The following is a 17,333-nucleotide window of genomic DNA, read 5'->3' as shown; positions in this document are numbered from 1 at the left end:
ACATAACCACTGACATGCTCTAAATTTATATCAGTCCAGACGTCGAACCTGATGTAGATTCTAACCACATAAATTCCATTGTTTCAACTTAAATTGAAGCACTTTCCATTCCATATATTAGAAAAATGTGAACTTTACAATAATGTTTATGAACATCTACTGTCTTATCTTATATACCTCTTCAGAAGATGTAATTACAGAGAAAATTTAGTATTACTATTCAAAACGTGGAAAAGGGGCTAGCCCTGTGAACAGCCCACGGTCATCGACAGGCTCCTCACGGCCACCCTGACTGCACCCACAGTGCTAAGTTGCTTCATCTTAGGGTTCAACCCATGTTCATCCTGTATTTTATCATCTACATCCATCTGGACACCCACAAAATATGCTACCTGCAAACAATGCCTTTCATTTGGTAAGGAAATAGCAAGAGCTTTCTTGATGGATTCAGATATATAATGTCAAAAAGTAATAATGGTGGGTATTACTACACTTCTTGATATACACATTGATTAAATAATGGGGCAATGAAATATTAATGAAAGCAGGTTTTGATAACTATTATTGTTTTTTTTTTTTCTTTTTTTGAGGTTTTGTTCCGTCCTAAGTCACGACTTGTAAGTTTCAAATGCGACACAGTAACCTTTATCTTTATAATAACTTTAATCTATATGAATTAACCCAAGCAGCACTCAAAAACATTTCTGAAAATAAACATAGAAAAGTTATATTCAACAATAGCTCCAAAACAAACTCTGACTTTGAAGCTAAATCCAAAAGGTCCGAGTATAACAGTGCTCATCTTAGAACTTAGAAGGTATCATGCACAATGCACTAACTAGGATGGGAAGGGAGTGACTCGTAGAAAATGCTGCCTTTGCCTCTAAGCTAATGTACATGAGAGTTCTTTAAGTTATTGTGGTGACTGTTGACTTAAACATTTATCCATCATCCAGTATCCTTGCTTCACTTGGTAAAGGGGAATTTATCTGGTTATCTTATACCAAACAAAATTTTTAATTCAATTCAGAAAACGTGGACATTGGTAAAACTAGAGAATCCCAAAATTTCAATCAATCAAGTAAACTAAAGAAAGCAACAATACCTTGCCAGAAGCATTACGGACAGGTGATATATGGAGATCATTCCAAAATGAGCTCTTATTTTTCCTGTGATAAGAGCAGTTAGTAAGTTTTCTTTTATTCTGAGGACTAGAAATTACGTATTGTATAAAATGTCGTAGATAATCAACCTGTAATTTAAAATCCGTACGGTGCAAGCTTGTTCAGACTGAAGACTTTCCTTTATCTGGCAAAGAAAATGAGAATCATAACAATTATTTCTACAAGCTCCTCAAAACCTCCAATTAACTCGTCAGAAATTTGGATGAAAAATGCTTGTTGAACCAGGAAATGGACTACCTTAAAAAGGGTTGAAGAATCTGTGTCAATTCCACTTAAGAATCTACAGTTGCGCCCAAGCACTTCACATCTAGTATAACCTATAGCAGGCAAGGAAAGAACAATTGTAATATATTGTTCAATCAGAATCTTTTGGTATCAAAATCTAGTTGCATCAATTTTTAGCACCTGTTAATTTCAAAAACTCATCACTCGCATAAACTATAGGCATGTCTGGTAAGTTTGGATCGGTTCTGTAAAACAGCAGAGACATGGCATGAAACCAAAATTGAACAGGATAACTTATTCGCTCATAAAGTGTAAGATTTAAGCATAAACAGAAGTAATAGTCTGGAAGAATAAGTAATAACTCACAATACAAAGCTCTGTTTAATTCTATTAAGAGATGTATTCAAGGATGAACAAAGAATGCCCACCCTAGGCAAGCTGCATCTCCTTTCGCACACCAATCTGCCAGTTACCTCACTGTAATGAGTTAGGACAGATAAGATGTTACCAATGGCAATTGCAGCTCTTTGCTTCTCATCATCACATGCTTCACATGGTTCTTCAATCTCTACTCCTATGAGATATCCACTCAGTAGAAACTCAATGGCCGATATTATAACCAAAGATGAAAATAAAAATAAAATAACAACTAGTGGAAAAGTGACTAATGCTCTGAATGAACAATGGTAACAGACCATAAACTTGTACTTTTGCCTCAAAATGAATATGGAATCTGTGTTAAAAGAATTCAAGGTATTACTCAATGACAACAGAACGCGAAAGGTAAGAAGAAAGTGAATGAGAGATATATATGGAAGTTCTCAAGTTAGCTCCTTATCTCAACACGAGCAAACTGTAAATCGCTTGATGCATAATGTAGAAACAAACCTCTACTATCAGAATCCGGTGGTGAATCTCTATTCAAAAGACAATCTAGTTCCGAGATAGAATCAGACAATAACTCCCGGCGACAGGACCCTAAAAGACTTTTGCAAGCTCTAAATTCGTTCTCATATGGAACACCTTGAATTCTTACGAACCCACATCTAGACTTTCTTGAATTCTTCAAAATCGGCACCTGAACACCCACAAAGTGAATGACCCCCCCATCTTCCTTGCTGAAAACAGGGGTCATTTGGAAGAAAACCCAGAAGGGTGTCCCATCTTTGCGATAATTTAGTAAATTAATTTGAATCCCTTTCTCTTCCCGAACTGCCTCACGAATTTGCATTACTGAGCTCCTACTAGTTTCTGGGCCCTGAAACATCCTACCATTTTTGCCAATCACCTCTTCTTTGGTATATCCAGTCATCTTCAAGAATCCAGGGCTCACGAACACAATTGGGTGACCCGCTATACTGGGGTCAGTGATTGTAAAATTATCCGACAAATCGTAAAGAGCTTCACGAACCCAGAGCGAATAGCGACTGTTAAGCGATTGTTCAATCAAACCCAGTTGCAATTCCATCCTCCGGGTTCTTCAGCTTGTTGGATTGAATCTCGTTTCTTCCTCAATATTCGGATTAATCCCAATCCCATGTGGCACTCAAACCGCGGGTTCAGTCTCTCGAAGAAGCTTTGAACTGCAATATATAAAATCAAGGAGGAAAACAAACAAAAACCCTATAATGAATCCGTATCAAAGAATCCGAGGGGGCTCCTCACTGGAAGAGTACACTTAGCAACTACGAGTGTTCACCATATTACTGCGAATAAGAAGGGAAAATATCGCGTAGATTGTGATCAACAAAATTTCTTCGCAACCCATATTTCGGTGCGATGAGAAAATTGGAATGAAATTGATTCAGAAACCAAATAACCCCATCACGCCGTCGTGATTGGAAATGAAAACGAAAGCAGAATGAAGGGCGTTCACAAATTCCCGGCACGATATTTCTGGTTGAAAATTGAAATCACCCCCTCCTTTGGCCACAAAAGATTAAAATGATGATTACCCCATTGTTCTAAACCTGTGATTATATCAGAAAGATTACAACAATGTAAATCATGAAGATGGGGGTGTAATTTTGTTGGTGGGTTGCCGCAGATTTACCGAAAAACCGAGGAATTGGTGAGGGTCCGCCGATGGTAGTCCCAATCATTGTGACAGAGAGTGACCACGTAGATGAGGAACGATGTGTTTTTCAATTCTGTAATACAAAATCATTCGCCCTCAAAACGAAGATGAGAACAGAAGCAAACGAAGGAGCCGATGGATGGAAAATAGTTCTTATCCAAATCCTCGTCACGTTGTGGTGTATGACTATGAGATTTTGACTTTGAAACAGATCTTTTTTAGTTTAAATTTGGAAAATATCCATGGACGTTAGCCGTTAGTTTTTATGGATTAAAACTTTTAACTAATAATTAAAACTATTCATTTATATCTTTTATTAGTTTTTTTTAAAATAATGTTATTTTAATAATTATTAACAAAAATAGGATTGGGTGGATAATATTGACAAAAATAGGTTTTTTTAATCATGTACCCAGTACACGATTACGTTGAATTAAATTGTGTACTCGATACACGAGTCCATGTGATCTGGCATGTGCAGATTGCCAATATGGCAGTCATGCAACGTTGACCAAGGTAATCGTGGACCGGATCCAGGATTACCCTAAGTCGGTACATGACTTAATGGTCCCTTAAACGACGCAACCCCTTCTTCTTCCCCCATTCGAGAGTTTTTTCTCTTTTCTTCCTCCCCATTACCGCCGATCGCCAAATCCACCATCGTCCGCCGTTTTCACAATTACCTTTTTCTCTTCTCTTGTTGCTGTCTCCGTGAGCCTGGTCTTTCTAATCTTGTACAACTATATCAACAAAATACGCATCGTTCACAATCAATATGGGATAGTTCTTCTACCGTAGTTTTAAGTTGTCGGAGAAGGGAGGCATCTGCACAACATATTATCTCATTTAATCAACGTATTATTCCCTACGTTGAACAAGCAGATTTTCTTGGGGTTGCTCAGATCGAATTTATTCAACTTGATTGGCACCTCATTACTGCTTTAGTTGAGCGTTGGAGAGCAGAAACCAACACATTTCACCTGAGGAATGTACAATTATGTTGTAGGATATTGTCATTCAGTTTGGGTTACGAGTGGACGGAGAACCATTGACAGGTTCATTACAATATGATTGGAAGAATGTTTGCGATGAGTTCTTAGACATTCTACCAGATGATCTAAAAGGCTCAAGATTGAGTATCTCATGGTTGGCGTCCTAGTTTCCATAATTACCTCCTGATGTCGATGACATCAGCATACGTAGGTATGCACGAGCATACATTATACAACTTATTGGAGGATTTTTGTTCGCTGACAATTCGAATACTCTAGTACATCTCATGTTTCTCCCGCTACTGTCTGATTTCGAGCATGTTGGTACTTACTCGTGGGGTGATGCCTGTCTTGCATGGCTTTATAGAAAACTTTGTCGGGATATCAATGCACAAGCGTTGGAAATAACGAGGCCGCTGATACTACTACAGGTATGGGCTTATGATAGATTTCTAATTATAGCACCACAAGTCCAGTTACAAGCCCCAGGTCATCGTCCACTTAGTGTCAGGTATTATTCCATTTATATATTTATTTCGTTATCATTTTATGTAAGAATATAAATTAATTATATTTTTTATAATTTTAGATGGAGTGGTGTATTAGCTACCTCTGAACAGTCAGCAAATATGTTGCTAGTATACTGAAAAATATTTGACAAACTGATGCACAATCAGATAACAAATATCTATATAAATGAATATTTAAAATATTTTGGGTGTATAATTATCTTTTTTTTTTTTTTTGTCAGATTAATTAGACGTCATACACACAAGATATTTGGTCATCACTACTTGATTACTTCATGATGGTGAAGACATCTAGTTGACCGTTAGCCCTCTTATATACTTCCATATAGTAGAGTGACATCATCCAGATCATGTATTGAGATAGTTCGATCTGTGACAAACGATACCTTTGTTGTGCTATACATTCCCAGCACTACACCAGATTGATTTGAGAGGTAAGTACGACCAAGGCTGTCGTCGAATTCATGCAAAGTATGTATCTTAATGGCATAGAAGATATGATCGTTGTGCATAGAGAGAAATAACAAATGGGCCACCTGTATCAGATAACTACTTTTCCTGGTACGATTCAATCACGAGGCGATTTATCACACCTGACGACGCTTACTATTACTGCATGGTAAGAGATTTAAAATCAAACATTTTCCAAATATATGATATGAATATTATTTAATATTTATTTTTTTCATCGTACAGAATAATTTTATCAGAGATGTACAACAATATTCAGTACAACACAGTTTACCAAAGTTGGGTTCAATGTGTCACCAAACATTGGTCAACATATAAAGTATTATTCAACAAACAAGACGACTCAATGTAGCTGACACTAATCCGTATTCGTCGTAAACAACGACAATAGGGTGAAGCTAATTTAGAGGCACACGAAGACAAGCCCCATGTGGGGTAAGGGCCTGGGGATCATCTTTAAATTTCATGTAAACTTCTATTTTCAAATTAAAGAACTAATTATAAATCTTCTTTAGTATCATGACATTTTTTTTTTAATATGAGTGCATAATAATTATATTTTCATTATAGATTAAATATATAATTAAGTTTAATAATGAATTAATTTGTGGACCCGGACGAGCCTTAATATTGTTATACATCTTCGATTAAAAAAAATAATTAGTCAATCGATTTTTTTTAAAAAAAAAAGAAAAAAATTTGTGGACCCGGTCCACGAGTCTCTCTTCAACCGGTCCACCAACTAAGGTGACGTGGTGCTGACTGGATTAAATGCTAATCGTGTACCCCGTACACGATTTTCCTTCATACCAAAACTATCCTATTTTTGTCAATATTTTCCATTCCCACCTATTTTTAAAAATTCTTTCCCATGTACCCCATTTTTGTCAATAATTTGAAAATCCACAATATTTTCGAACTTGATCCCTTTTATTATGTTAAACAGATTAATATCGTGTAAGGCTTACAATCAAACTTTTGTAAACAAACAAATTTTGATTCTACTGAGTTGTTTGGGATGCTAAGTTGATAGGATGTCTGGAGTTCATATGTCTGTCGAGTTTATATATCTATGGAGTTCATATGTCTGTGTTTGGGGTGTAGAGTTATTAGGTTTGAATTCATATGTCTGTGTTTGGGTGCGGAGTTAAGTTCATATGTCTAGGGTATCTGGTGCAATTTTTTGAACTCTAAATAATCTATTTTTATGATTACTATTTTTCTTTGAAAATTATTTATTCAATAAATTCTATCCATCTTTGTTTGAATAAAATATGGATTGCAATTTTTTTTTTTAATTTTTAAAGCTTTTCTTTCTTTCTTTCTTTCTTTCTTTCTTTCTTTCTTTCTTTCTTCCTTCCTTCCTTCCTTCCTTTTTGGGTAATGAACATTAAACCATTACATTTCTCAAAGAAATATAGTTAAATAAAATGAAAAACTAAAGAGAAAACAAATTTTTTTATTCCTAATTTTTCTCCATGAATTTCATTATTATCTTCTTCTTTTTCTTCTTCTTTCTATTGTTACTCTGTATTTTTACTCTGTCGTCAGTTTTTTTAATTGAATCTGTTAAGTTTTATGTCCTAAAACTCGCAATTTGTAAAAAGATAAACATTTTCTATAGTCAATAAACTTATTATTGATTTTATAAATTATATATATAAAAGTCTAAATCCAATTAACTAAGACCCATGACTGTTAAATGAGTACTTCAACTTTATGTGGAGACATAAAAGTATATCAGGTTTGAGTAAATAGTCATATAGTATATGAATAAGGTTGGGTGTCTTATTCTGGTAACACTATGGAATGCGGCCCACTTTGTAGTTGTTACAAATAGTTGTAAAGTGCTACAAACGAAGTGATCCTAATGTTGGGATTGGTGTCCTAATTCTCTCAGAGTCTCGTTGTTTTGTAAAGATACACATTGTTCAATGAATAAAATAAGTGTTATTTAATTCTGCATTTATTCATATCCAATAAACAAAGCTCCTTATTGAAAGAGGTTATTTGGGTGCCATGCGTTGGCCATGAATCTTTGAGAGGTTATTTGGGTATTGAAAGAGGCTGAAGTATGGCTGAGAGAAAAGGCTATGTAGGGACAAACATGCGGCAGCCTATGTCTTGAGAGGTTAGTAGAGCGGTAGTCTCTAGTTGTGCGAACATAGGCGTAAGGCGCTGAGATGCATGCGCGGGTTAATCGTGCATGCGGCGATGCTACGCGATGGATGCGGAGATTCTATGCATGTGGCCGATGGTATGCGGCTGATGGTATGCAGCCGAAGGTATGCGGCTGAAGGTATGCAACCGATGGTATGCAGCCGAAGGTATGTGGTTGACGGTATGTGGCAACACTATGCGTTGATGGTATGCGGCGATACTATGCGTTAGTGTCATGCGGCAGCGTTGGTGTTATGCGACGATACTATGCGGTGATGCTATGTGGCGGCCTTGCTAAACGATAAGCTAGGTGATGAAACAAGCTACGGTGGATGCATAGTGAATTGTCCTTGCATTGTTAAGGCTTGCGGTAATAAGGTTTATAAGGTTGGTTGCGTTGGTCTTGTGCAGGAAACTATGGACATTGACAAGCAACAAGGACATATATGCGTTGGTCATAAAGAATGCGTTAGCAAGAGCCTAGGCGATGGTAAGTTATGCCATAAGGTGTTGAGTTGAGAACCAAGTCGACCCAAAGGTTGTTATACATTGGTGATATGCTATGTGCCGAGGACATCCAAGGCATGTGGACGCATAGGACAAGGTGTGAACAAATAGTATGCGGTGGAAGAGGGTTGGTCATAATCCTAGTTGAGTGCATAAGGAAAAGATAAGCCATGCGATAGAGGGCATACGGCCAAGGGGGAGCCTCACGGGCATCTAGCATATGCGACCAAGTTGCGCCGATGGGATGCACAAGATAAGGATTGCGTTAATTAGAGATGGCACAATCGAGGTTAGTAGGTCGCATATGGGGAAAGATGCTAGGCGGCAATGGCTTGAAGGATGCAATATTGAGGTTAAAAGACACCTCAAGGGCGCAAAGATAGGATGGATGCATATGAAGGATGAACGCATATGAAGTTGGATGGATGCATATGACATTGGATGAACGCATATGAGAGTGAATGGACGCATTGCGGTAGATGGGTGCATAGGAGATTGGATGGACGCATTCAAGGTCGTCATCCGGACATGTGGCTTGTTGGGAAGAAACCTTAAGCCTTAAGTAAATGAGGTGGATGCACAAGAAGACATACAAAATTAAAGGCTATGTGCTGGTAAAAAGGGAGCAAGACACCTTGGATTGCAATGACGTAGGATTGCGTTAATAGTGCAAGGAAATGACACTTGGACATGCGGCCAAGTAGGAGGTGTCGGCCTTAGAGAAATCTTGGACGCCTATAAATAGGGCCAAGGACTTCAGATGAGATCTCAAATTCTCTTCAAAGGACATAAAGAAGAGGGTATGAAGGCTAATTGGGAGGAGATTACGCGTTGATGAAGAACGTATGCGTTGGTTATGAAGTTCCAAGAGAAGGAGATGTTGTCGGACAAGAAGGTCTGGAAGTAGCATCAACTTGGGACGAATAGTTCTCCCATAATACTTATGTGTTTGGAGTGATTTCAAAGCCACCTGAAAGCTATGAGAGTCTAGTTTTCCGGGTAGGGTTCCAGAGAAGAAGCTCCAAGGAATCCGGCTGGAGAATGAGAAAAGGTAGAAGGGTCGAGCTGTCGGGTAAGCTTGGGCTAGTTCTGATATTTTGAAGATTCCGGCCAAACCACGAGGATTTCTAATCTACTATTTTATGGTAAGCTTTCTGAGACATTTTATAGCATGTTTGTAGAAGGAAGTAATTCGAGATAAAGCCTAGAACTATGAGTAATCTGATCTTTAAGTTGAATCCGGAATTTAGGGTTCAAGGGAGCCCAAAGGTGATCAAGGAACTTCTTGAAAGAAAAATTCCTATCCTTACCAAGGTGAGTGGTACTTTCCTTTAAGTCTTAAAGCATATCTTTTAGAGTAAATTGTGTATTCTTATGTTATAAATGAGTATTTAGCATGAGAATGAGATTATGTGATTGGGATGGTCAGGGGGTCAATAGACCTAGTTCCTAAGCCTAAGAGCAAAACCTCACGGGATGGTCAAGAAACCGAGAGGTATAGTTCCTGAGCCTGTGGGAGGATCTTTGTATGGGATGGTCAGAGACTTGACAGGCCTAGTTTCTGAGCCCGTGAGTGGGGAGCTATGTGCACATAGGAGACAGAGGAAACGAAAAAAGTAAGCGTTGTAAGTTTAGTAATAGTTAACTATCTACCGTATGTGTAGGTACAAGGTGCACTGTTAGCATGATGGAGCTGACGAACACCAAACAGTGGAAGGGAGAGACAATCATCGATTATATCAACCGATGGAGAGCATTGAGTCTGGATTGCAAAGATAGACATTGGACTGGTTAATTATATATGATATAATTGGCTAAATGTATGAGATACATTATTTTGGAGGAAATTAGATATAAATATGATTTATATCAAGTAGAGAAAAAAATACTATAGCAGATATATGATATCAAACTATAAGATATAAATATAATATGATTATATTTACTAATTAAATTAATTGATTAATTGTTTAATAATTAACCAATTCACGTTTGAATGTGGGAAGATGGGGCCGCGAAGGTTATGGTAACCGACGGGTTGAAGTTTTGAAAATCATTTTCATTTTGAAGAATTAATTTAGTCGTGCATTTTGATATCCTGCGCCCTAAAAAGAATTCGTGAAAGAGTGATCGCGAGAGCCTATACGATAGATTCTCATTCGTCTAAACGATCGTCTAGTTTACGCATTCTCTAAACGATCATATACCTCTTTCCTAAACGATCGTCTAGTTTTTCCTAAACGATCGTGTAGCTCTACTATATGATAAGCGTCTCCGCTATACGATAGCAGAGTTCTTCTCGCCCGTGCTTATCGTCTACACGAAGTTTTCTCCTCCGTCCTCTACCAAACTCACCAGAGCCCACTCTTTGAGTTTTTTACACCGAGGATACTCGGGTTTCCCTTGTGGTGTTGTTGTCCCTACGGCCTTGTTCGTGTACGTTCGGATCATGCATTTAAAAAAAAAAAAAAAAAAAAGTAAGCAAGTCAACAGACTCGCCAGGTGCTAGTAGATCGGTGGAAAGTTTTTCCGCTGCTTTGGGTTCATACATACGAAGACCGTCTTCCTTTGGTATGTACCTCTTTTCTCTATATTTTATTGTATTCCGAGCATGTCGTTGATGAGTTTAATATGCATAACTGTTAGTATGGAATGTATATCATTTATGTTTCGGTCACTATGAAATCAGAGCAATCTAAGCCCGCTCATGGAACTCTCGGTATGAGATCCTTCAATTGGTATCAGAGCCAGGTTTTTTATACTCCGATTTCATTTGTTGCAACGAAATAACGTTTACATTCATGGTGGGTGCATGTTTTTAAGTGTTAATACTGTTGTGGATGTGCCAGATTAATGGATGTTTTTGGGATGAATTGCCTCGGTCTGTTTAAATTCCTTTTACATTTGCGGTTGTATGTAAAGGCCCGTGCGTTTTTTAGCATATATAATCGTAATCGAGTCTGTATTCAAAGTATTTGAAGTCTTGAGTCGTTCATTGAAGTTATGGGCAAAGGTTGTGGCTCTTCGAGGAAGGAAATGATCCAAGATTTATTGTATCGTGCAGAAATGGTTCTATGCGATCGCTGTCCATCGCATCGTGAAGATGAAGGACTATGCGATCGTGGTTGAACGCATCGGTTGAACAATGGGGTATGCGATCAAGAGTTGGTTGTATCAGGTTGACGATCGGGCACGCGATCACTAAGTATCAGTTAATGCACGTGCGAGCTAGACAATCGTTTAGGTCAATAAGCTTCATCGCATAGTAACTGACTAAACGATCACTTAGCATCGTAAGGTAAAGCGTTTACCACGTTGCATGCATCAGTTAGACAATCAGACGCTCGCGTATCGTTTAAGCGTGCTTAACGATTATTTAAGTCAACAAGCTTCATCGCTTAGTAACTGACTAAACGATCGCTTAGTAACTCAAGGTAAACCATTTACCTATCGTTGCGTTGCACGATCGCATGGATGATCAGGCTTCGTAGACTCGTCATCGTCTACGCGATCTTTAAGTTCAAAGCCTCCGTCGATACTCCTCCATCTTCAAGTTCAAGATCGGCGTACATGGCCCACTTTCATCTTCAAGTTCAAGATCAATATGCGTGGCTCTGCTTCCATCTTCAAGTTCAAGGTCGGTGGGTATAGCCCCACTTCCATTTTCAAGTTCAAGGTTAATGTGTCTAGCTCCGCTCCATCTTCAAGTTTAAGGTCAATGTGCGTGGCTCCGCTCCATCTTCAAGTTCAAGGTCGGTGTGCATGGCTCGACTCCATCTTTAAGTTCATGGTCGGTGTGCATGGCTCGCTCCATCTTCAAATGTCTCCTTCTCCAAAGTCTGGTGTGGCTCGCTTCATCTTCACAAGTCTAAGTCTAGTGGGGCTTCGTTTCATCTCCACAATCATCTCCAAAAGCATAGATGTTGGAAGAAAAAAAAAGAGAAGTTAAAAACAAGAAAACAAAACGAAATAGAAAAGATCAAAAGAAAGAAAAAAAAAAGATTAAAAAAAAGTAAGAAAGAAAACATTGGAAGAATAGGAGAAAAATGACAGAAAAGAAAGTGTAGAAGAAGATGAGGGGATGAGAATAATGAAGAGGTTTAAGGTCCTATTTATAGAGGTTCCCACGTTCGATAACAAATTAGAAAATCCAAATCAAATAAAGATCTGATTTAAAATATTAGTTTTTATTATATTTCCTAATTTGATTATATCCTAATCTTAAATTAAATTTTAAAAAATTATTTTAAAAAATTCTCTATTTAATTTAATTTTATTAGATTTTGTCCTCAAATCTATTTTCAAAAGATTTGGACATATTTTAAATTTTATTCAAAATCAAATTAAATTAGGAATAAAATTTGAATTTTTTTTTTCTTAAATTAAAATTTTGGCCATAATCCAAATTTCTATGTTTTTATCTCCTAACCAAATTAAATTGGAGATAAAACTTAAAATTTTTTCTTAAATTAAAATTTGGTCATATTCCAAATTTTATTCAAAATAAAATTGTTCAACATTGAGATTAAATAGTAAATAAAATCTCAAATTAAAATTTGGGCATATTCCAAATTTTATCCCAAATCTAAATTACTAGACTTTTATCCTCAAGCCAAATTAGGATAAAATCTCAAATTAAAATTTGAGTATCTTCCAAATTTTATATCAAATTCATCTAAATTTAGGTTATTATCCCTATTTCCAAATCAAATTATAAGAAAGATCTAAAATTCATCCCAAATTAAAATTTGACCATATTCCAAATTTTATTCCAATTTCAAATTATCCTACTTGAGTTTTTATCCTCAATCAAAATATATTTTTTTAAAAAAATCTCAATTAATATCTTATTAAAATTTAGGCATATTCCAAATTTCATGTCAAATTTTGATTTTTATCCTCAAGCCAAATTATTAAGGATAAAATCTCAAATTAAAATTTGGGTATCTTCAAATTTTATATGAAATGCATCCAAATTTAGGTTCATCCTCATTTCCAAATCAAATGGTGGGAAAGATCTAAAATTCATCCCAAACTAAAATTTGGTCATATTCCAAATTTTATTCCAAATTCAAGTTGTCCAAACTTGTTTTTTATCTTCAATCTAAATAAATTGTGGATAGGAAAAGAAATCTCAATTGATCTTTTATTAAATTTTGGGCATATCCCAAATTTTATCTCAAATCTTAGATCCATATCCCACTTTAAAAGGTCAAGATGTTGACTTTAAATCTTGAGAAGTCAAAAAGTCAAATTGTTGAATTAAGACTTTTAGAGTCAAAGATATAATTTTGATCAAATTAGTGGAAAAAAATAATATTTTTTAGTGGGAAAATCCTATTTTTACATTGCTAGGTGTCAATCCCACTTGAAGACATTAATCCCACATTGAGTTAGTGGAATTTGAGTATCAAATTCTTAGTAACTTAAATTTGTATGATTTGGTCTATAAATAGAAGATTTTTATATGTTGGGTTATATATTCTAAAACTCGTAGTTTGTAATTTTAAACATATTTTATTTACAATAAAGATGTTATTACCAGTTATTCAATCAAATTGTTGTTGAATATGTAAATTGCACTTGACTAAATCCAATAAACTAAGATCCATGGCTATTACATGAGTACTTGAACATTATGTGGAGACATAAGGGTAGATCGGGTTCGAGTAAATAACCAAAATGGTCTATAGTGTATGAATAAAACTGGGTACCTTATTTTGGGATATTATCGGATGCCGCCCATTTTGTAGATATTACAAATATTGTAAAGTGCTACAAACAAAGTGATTCTGATTCGTTCATGTGGAGACATGAGGAATGAGAGCATCCTATGTAAAGAGTTTGCATAAGATCGAACCAAGAAATAAGTCACTCTTACTCTTTGCATAAGATCAAACCAAGAAATAAGACACTCTTACTTTATAACATTGTTTACTGTTTAAAACTAACTATTTCAAAGGGATGACCTTGGTAACTTAATCTTAATCTTGAGCTAACTATAAACTCTTGTTTATTCAGGATTATCCTTAGATTTTCATGGGTGGGGGTTGGCTCAATAGCGTCGACTCAATAAACCTCTCATTTTAGGGGTAAGACCGGGTAGATAGCTGGGGACATAGGGTGCAAGATGGAACTCACTCCTACCTGCTTTTAAGGATAGTAGAGGGTTGTTCCCTTTGTTGACTCCAACTCTTGTTGTTGATTGTATCACAAACCAATTGTTTATTAGAGGATCAATAGAACTTAAGGAACAAGAGGTAATCTTAGGGGGTAAAATAGCTATTGACCCAGCTGTTATTACGAACAACCTATGAAGGGTTAATTTACTAATTATGGTTATATCGAGTGGACACAATATATCTATAGTGAGGGGAGTGCAACTATTAGGCTTTAGTGGAGTAACCCAGTAGTTAACGAATGGTGGTTAATTAGGTTACAAAGTTTAGCTGATTAATCTCAGACCATCGGAGCCCATGATTTGGAGCCCGTGATTTGTAGGTCCATTACGTCCCCCTACTAGCTCACAAATGGAATAAATCTTAGAATAGCGTGATGAGAGAATTTCAAACGTTCAAATTAGAATTAAGGGAATAAGTAATTATATGCGATATAATTACAAGTTTAATTATCGAATTAAATGAAACTGATTAATATTTAAATATGATTTAAATATTACTTTCATGATTAGGAATTCATGGTAGTGGAATTGGTGTTTAATTAATTTAATATTTGATATTAAATTAATAAAATTATTTATTAATTATTCATTTTATTTGAAAAATTAATTAATTGAATTAATTTTTGTAAAATTAATAAAATTTCAGTTTAGTTAAAAGAATTAAACTGAAATTGGTTTTAATTTTGAAATAAATTTCAAATTAAAACATTAAAATGGATTTTGGTGAAACCCACTAAAAGTGGGATTTTCCCACTTCAAAAACACCTTGCATTCCACTCAAGTCCACCTAAATTGGTGAAGTAGGTGGTGTCTTCATTTGATGAAGACTCTCAGCATGGTGAAGATGAATAAAACACATAAGATTGAGCAAGCAAACTACTTTTTGCTGAGAAAAGAGATTGAAGAAGGGTTCTTCAAGTTTATGCTAAAACCAGCTTCTCCTCTAAAATTCTTCCCTAAATTCGACTCATTTTGGAGTCCCACAACTCAATCTAAGGTCCTAGAGAATAGTAGGGAATATCTTTTGGAGATAATTTCGTGAGTTGAAGAGAGTCTTCAAGGTATGTTGTTGAAACCCACTTTATAACCTACGAACATGATTGTTTTGATACTAAAATTGATGAATTAGAATGCTTAATGATCATAAATTCTTCCGTTGTATGCTTGCTACTTCTTTCATTATGATGTTTAATATTCTTGGCAAAGTAGACTTTTATGAGATTTTTTAGAAAAATCTTAACCTAATTCTCTCTCAATTCCTTACCATTTTCCTATCCAAATTGGTCACTCACTGGATCCCACAATCCCATTTTAAGGCATAGAATAGTCATGAAGACTCTCGTGGTGGTCTACGAACTGTCTGTGAGGAGATTGTAGTGGATTTGAAGAAGAATTAAGACGACAAAGGTTGTATATTCTCTATCCCTTTGTTTTATTTTAATTGCATGCTTATTCTTTTGAAATTAACATAATTAGAGTACTTTAGATCCTCTATTTCTTCCGATGCACATGTGTTTGTTCCATCAATTGGTATCAAAGCATGCTAAAAGTACTCGATTATTGTTAATTTTTAGTTTTGGTGGGTATTTTTCATGTGATGAATGATTATGTACTAAAATGGATAATTTCGGTTTTGACATCTAAATTCTCCCTTGGGTTGTAATAATTATTGTAATTGCCCAGTGTTTTATGGGCTTTAACGTGTCTGAAGGGTCTGTTTTTTCTTAGAGTCATTAGAGTTGATCTTACGCTATAATTGCTCGGTTTTGGTCAAAGAGAACAACTTGAATTTCGAAAAAAAAAAAGGCTTACAAACTCGAAAGATAGCTTCCAGACCTGTTTTTTCCTTCCAGACACAACTTGCGACCCAAACCGACCGGATTCGTGAAGATTTCCATCCACGCGCGTCCCAAAAACTAGAGATCCGACCCATCGCCCAATTAGCTATGGCCCATGACCTGCACCTGATCCACTCCGTGTCGAGGTCCAGTGTGTGACGACCCCTTCAGTCAACCTGCATCCGCGTTTTGGAGCTTCAGTCGACCCACCTCTAACCCATCTACTCGCATGCCCGCTCGACTAAAGATGGATCAACTGATCCCGATAGTCTAGACCGGTTCGGTTCACTAGTTTTGGTTGGTTCTGGCTGGTTTTTGGCCGCTTTGGCCAGTTTTTAATGTCTTGGAGTCGATTCTAGGGGTTTTCAGGCGGTTCGAGGCTATTTTCTGTTTATTATTGTAATAATTGAGTTGGTTACTAGCTTATGATGCCATAACCGATCCATTTTAGTGTGCTTTATTAAACTATGCATTGTGAATGTATTGATTAAATAATTTATCTGTTGTGTACATATTGTATGTCATGTAGATTTAAAATCCCATCATAGGATAAGTATGTAGCATGCATTGCAAGTATATAATAAGTGTTATAATGTATAGTATGTATGTGTAGGATTCCACGATTTCTGATATAAGCTATTATATTAATGCATGGAATGAATGTTATATAAATGTTATATAAAGCATGTTAGATAGGTTTATTATCTATGTTATAAGTGTTATAAAATGAGATAAACTTTAAAATCTATAACAAAGATAAAAGCATGCTCACTTAGGATTAAGGAATCCAAGAAATCCTATTTTAATAGTTAAAATAGGTCGATATCTTGTAAAAATAGTGGTTATAAGAATAACTCACCCGGTGAGATCCTGTTTAAGGTTTGAGATATTTAAATTGACGGTTTATGGAAAACTTGCTACATGGGATCGAGTCGGCATATGAGTTAGGTTAACCCAGTTTTATGAGTATGCGTGAGCGATGTGAGGTAATAAATTGGTTTATCACTTGACATCATGGGTTAAATCTAGTAGAAACATTATACTCGGAAAAATCACCTAGACTTAGGGTATGTTTTATTAGCCAGAACATTCGTAAGTAAACATTTACCCAAAATAAATAGAACACTTCAGTGGGAGATTAATAATATATAAGATATATTGTTTCTAA

The 17,333-nt window shown here is 35.9% G+C and overlaps 1 protein-coding gene across 4 annotated transcripts; it reads right to left on the bottom strand.

Moving 5' to 3' along the window:
- Positions 1–81: 81 nt before the first annotated feature.
- On the bottom strand, positions 82–3,636 carry LOC120082129 (protein TWIN LOV 1). 4 transcript variants are annotated; one of them, XM_039037368.1, is made up of 8 exons: positions 3,463–3,636; positions 2,298–3,379; positions 1,776–2,142; positions 1,590–1,654; positions 1,422–1,501; positions 1,253–1,308; positions 1,106–1,169; positions 82–392 (listed from the first exon to the last, which is right to left on the bottom strand). In XM_039037368.1, exons 2-8 carry the CDS (start codon positions 2,875–2,877, stop codon positions 240–242), a joined length of 1,365 nt encoding a protein of 454 aa, XP_038893296.1. In that variant the 5' UTR covers positions 2,878–3,379; positions 3,463–3,636; the 3' UTR covers positions 82–239. The 4 variants fall into 4 exon arrangements, with proteins under 4 accessions (XP_038893296.1, XP_038893295.1, XP_038893298.1 ...); XM_039037367.1 differs by having other exon boundaries at positions 2,298–3,636; XM_039037370.1 differs by having other exon boundaries at positions 1,776–1,977; positions 2,298–3,634.
- Positions 3,637–17,333: the final 13,697 nt, after the last annotated feature.

The sequence above is a fragment of the Benincasa hispida genome, chromosome 7, assembly GCF_009727055.1.
Source record: "Benincasa hispida cultivar B227 chromosome 7, ASM972705v1, whole genome shotgun sequence".
NCBI lineage: Eukaryota > Viridiplantae > Streptophyta > Magnoliopsida > Cucurbitales > Cucurbitaceae > Benincasa > Benincasa hispida.
This window is presented reverse-complemented; position numbering and strand designations above follow the sequence as displayed.

Bases quoted from the DNA above. Each gene is read 5' to 3' on its own strand.
- LOC120082129 (XM_039037367.1), bottom strand. From the start codon at position 2,877: ATGGAATTGCAACTGGGTTTGATTGAACAATCGCTTAACAGTCGCTAT. The intron at 1,170-1,252 runs GTTGATTATCTA...CTCTTATCACAG, and splicing joins GTACGGATTTTAAATTACAG to GAAAAATAAGAGCTCATTTT. The intron at 393-1,105 runs GTATTGTTGCTT...CATTGTTTGCAG, and splicing joins TCCGTAATGCTTCTGGCAAG to GTAGCATATTTTGTGGGTGT.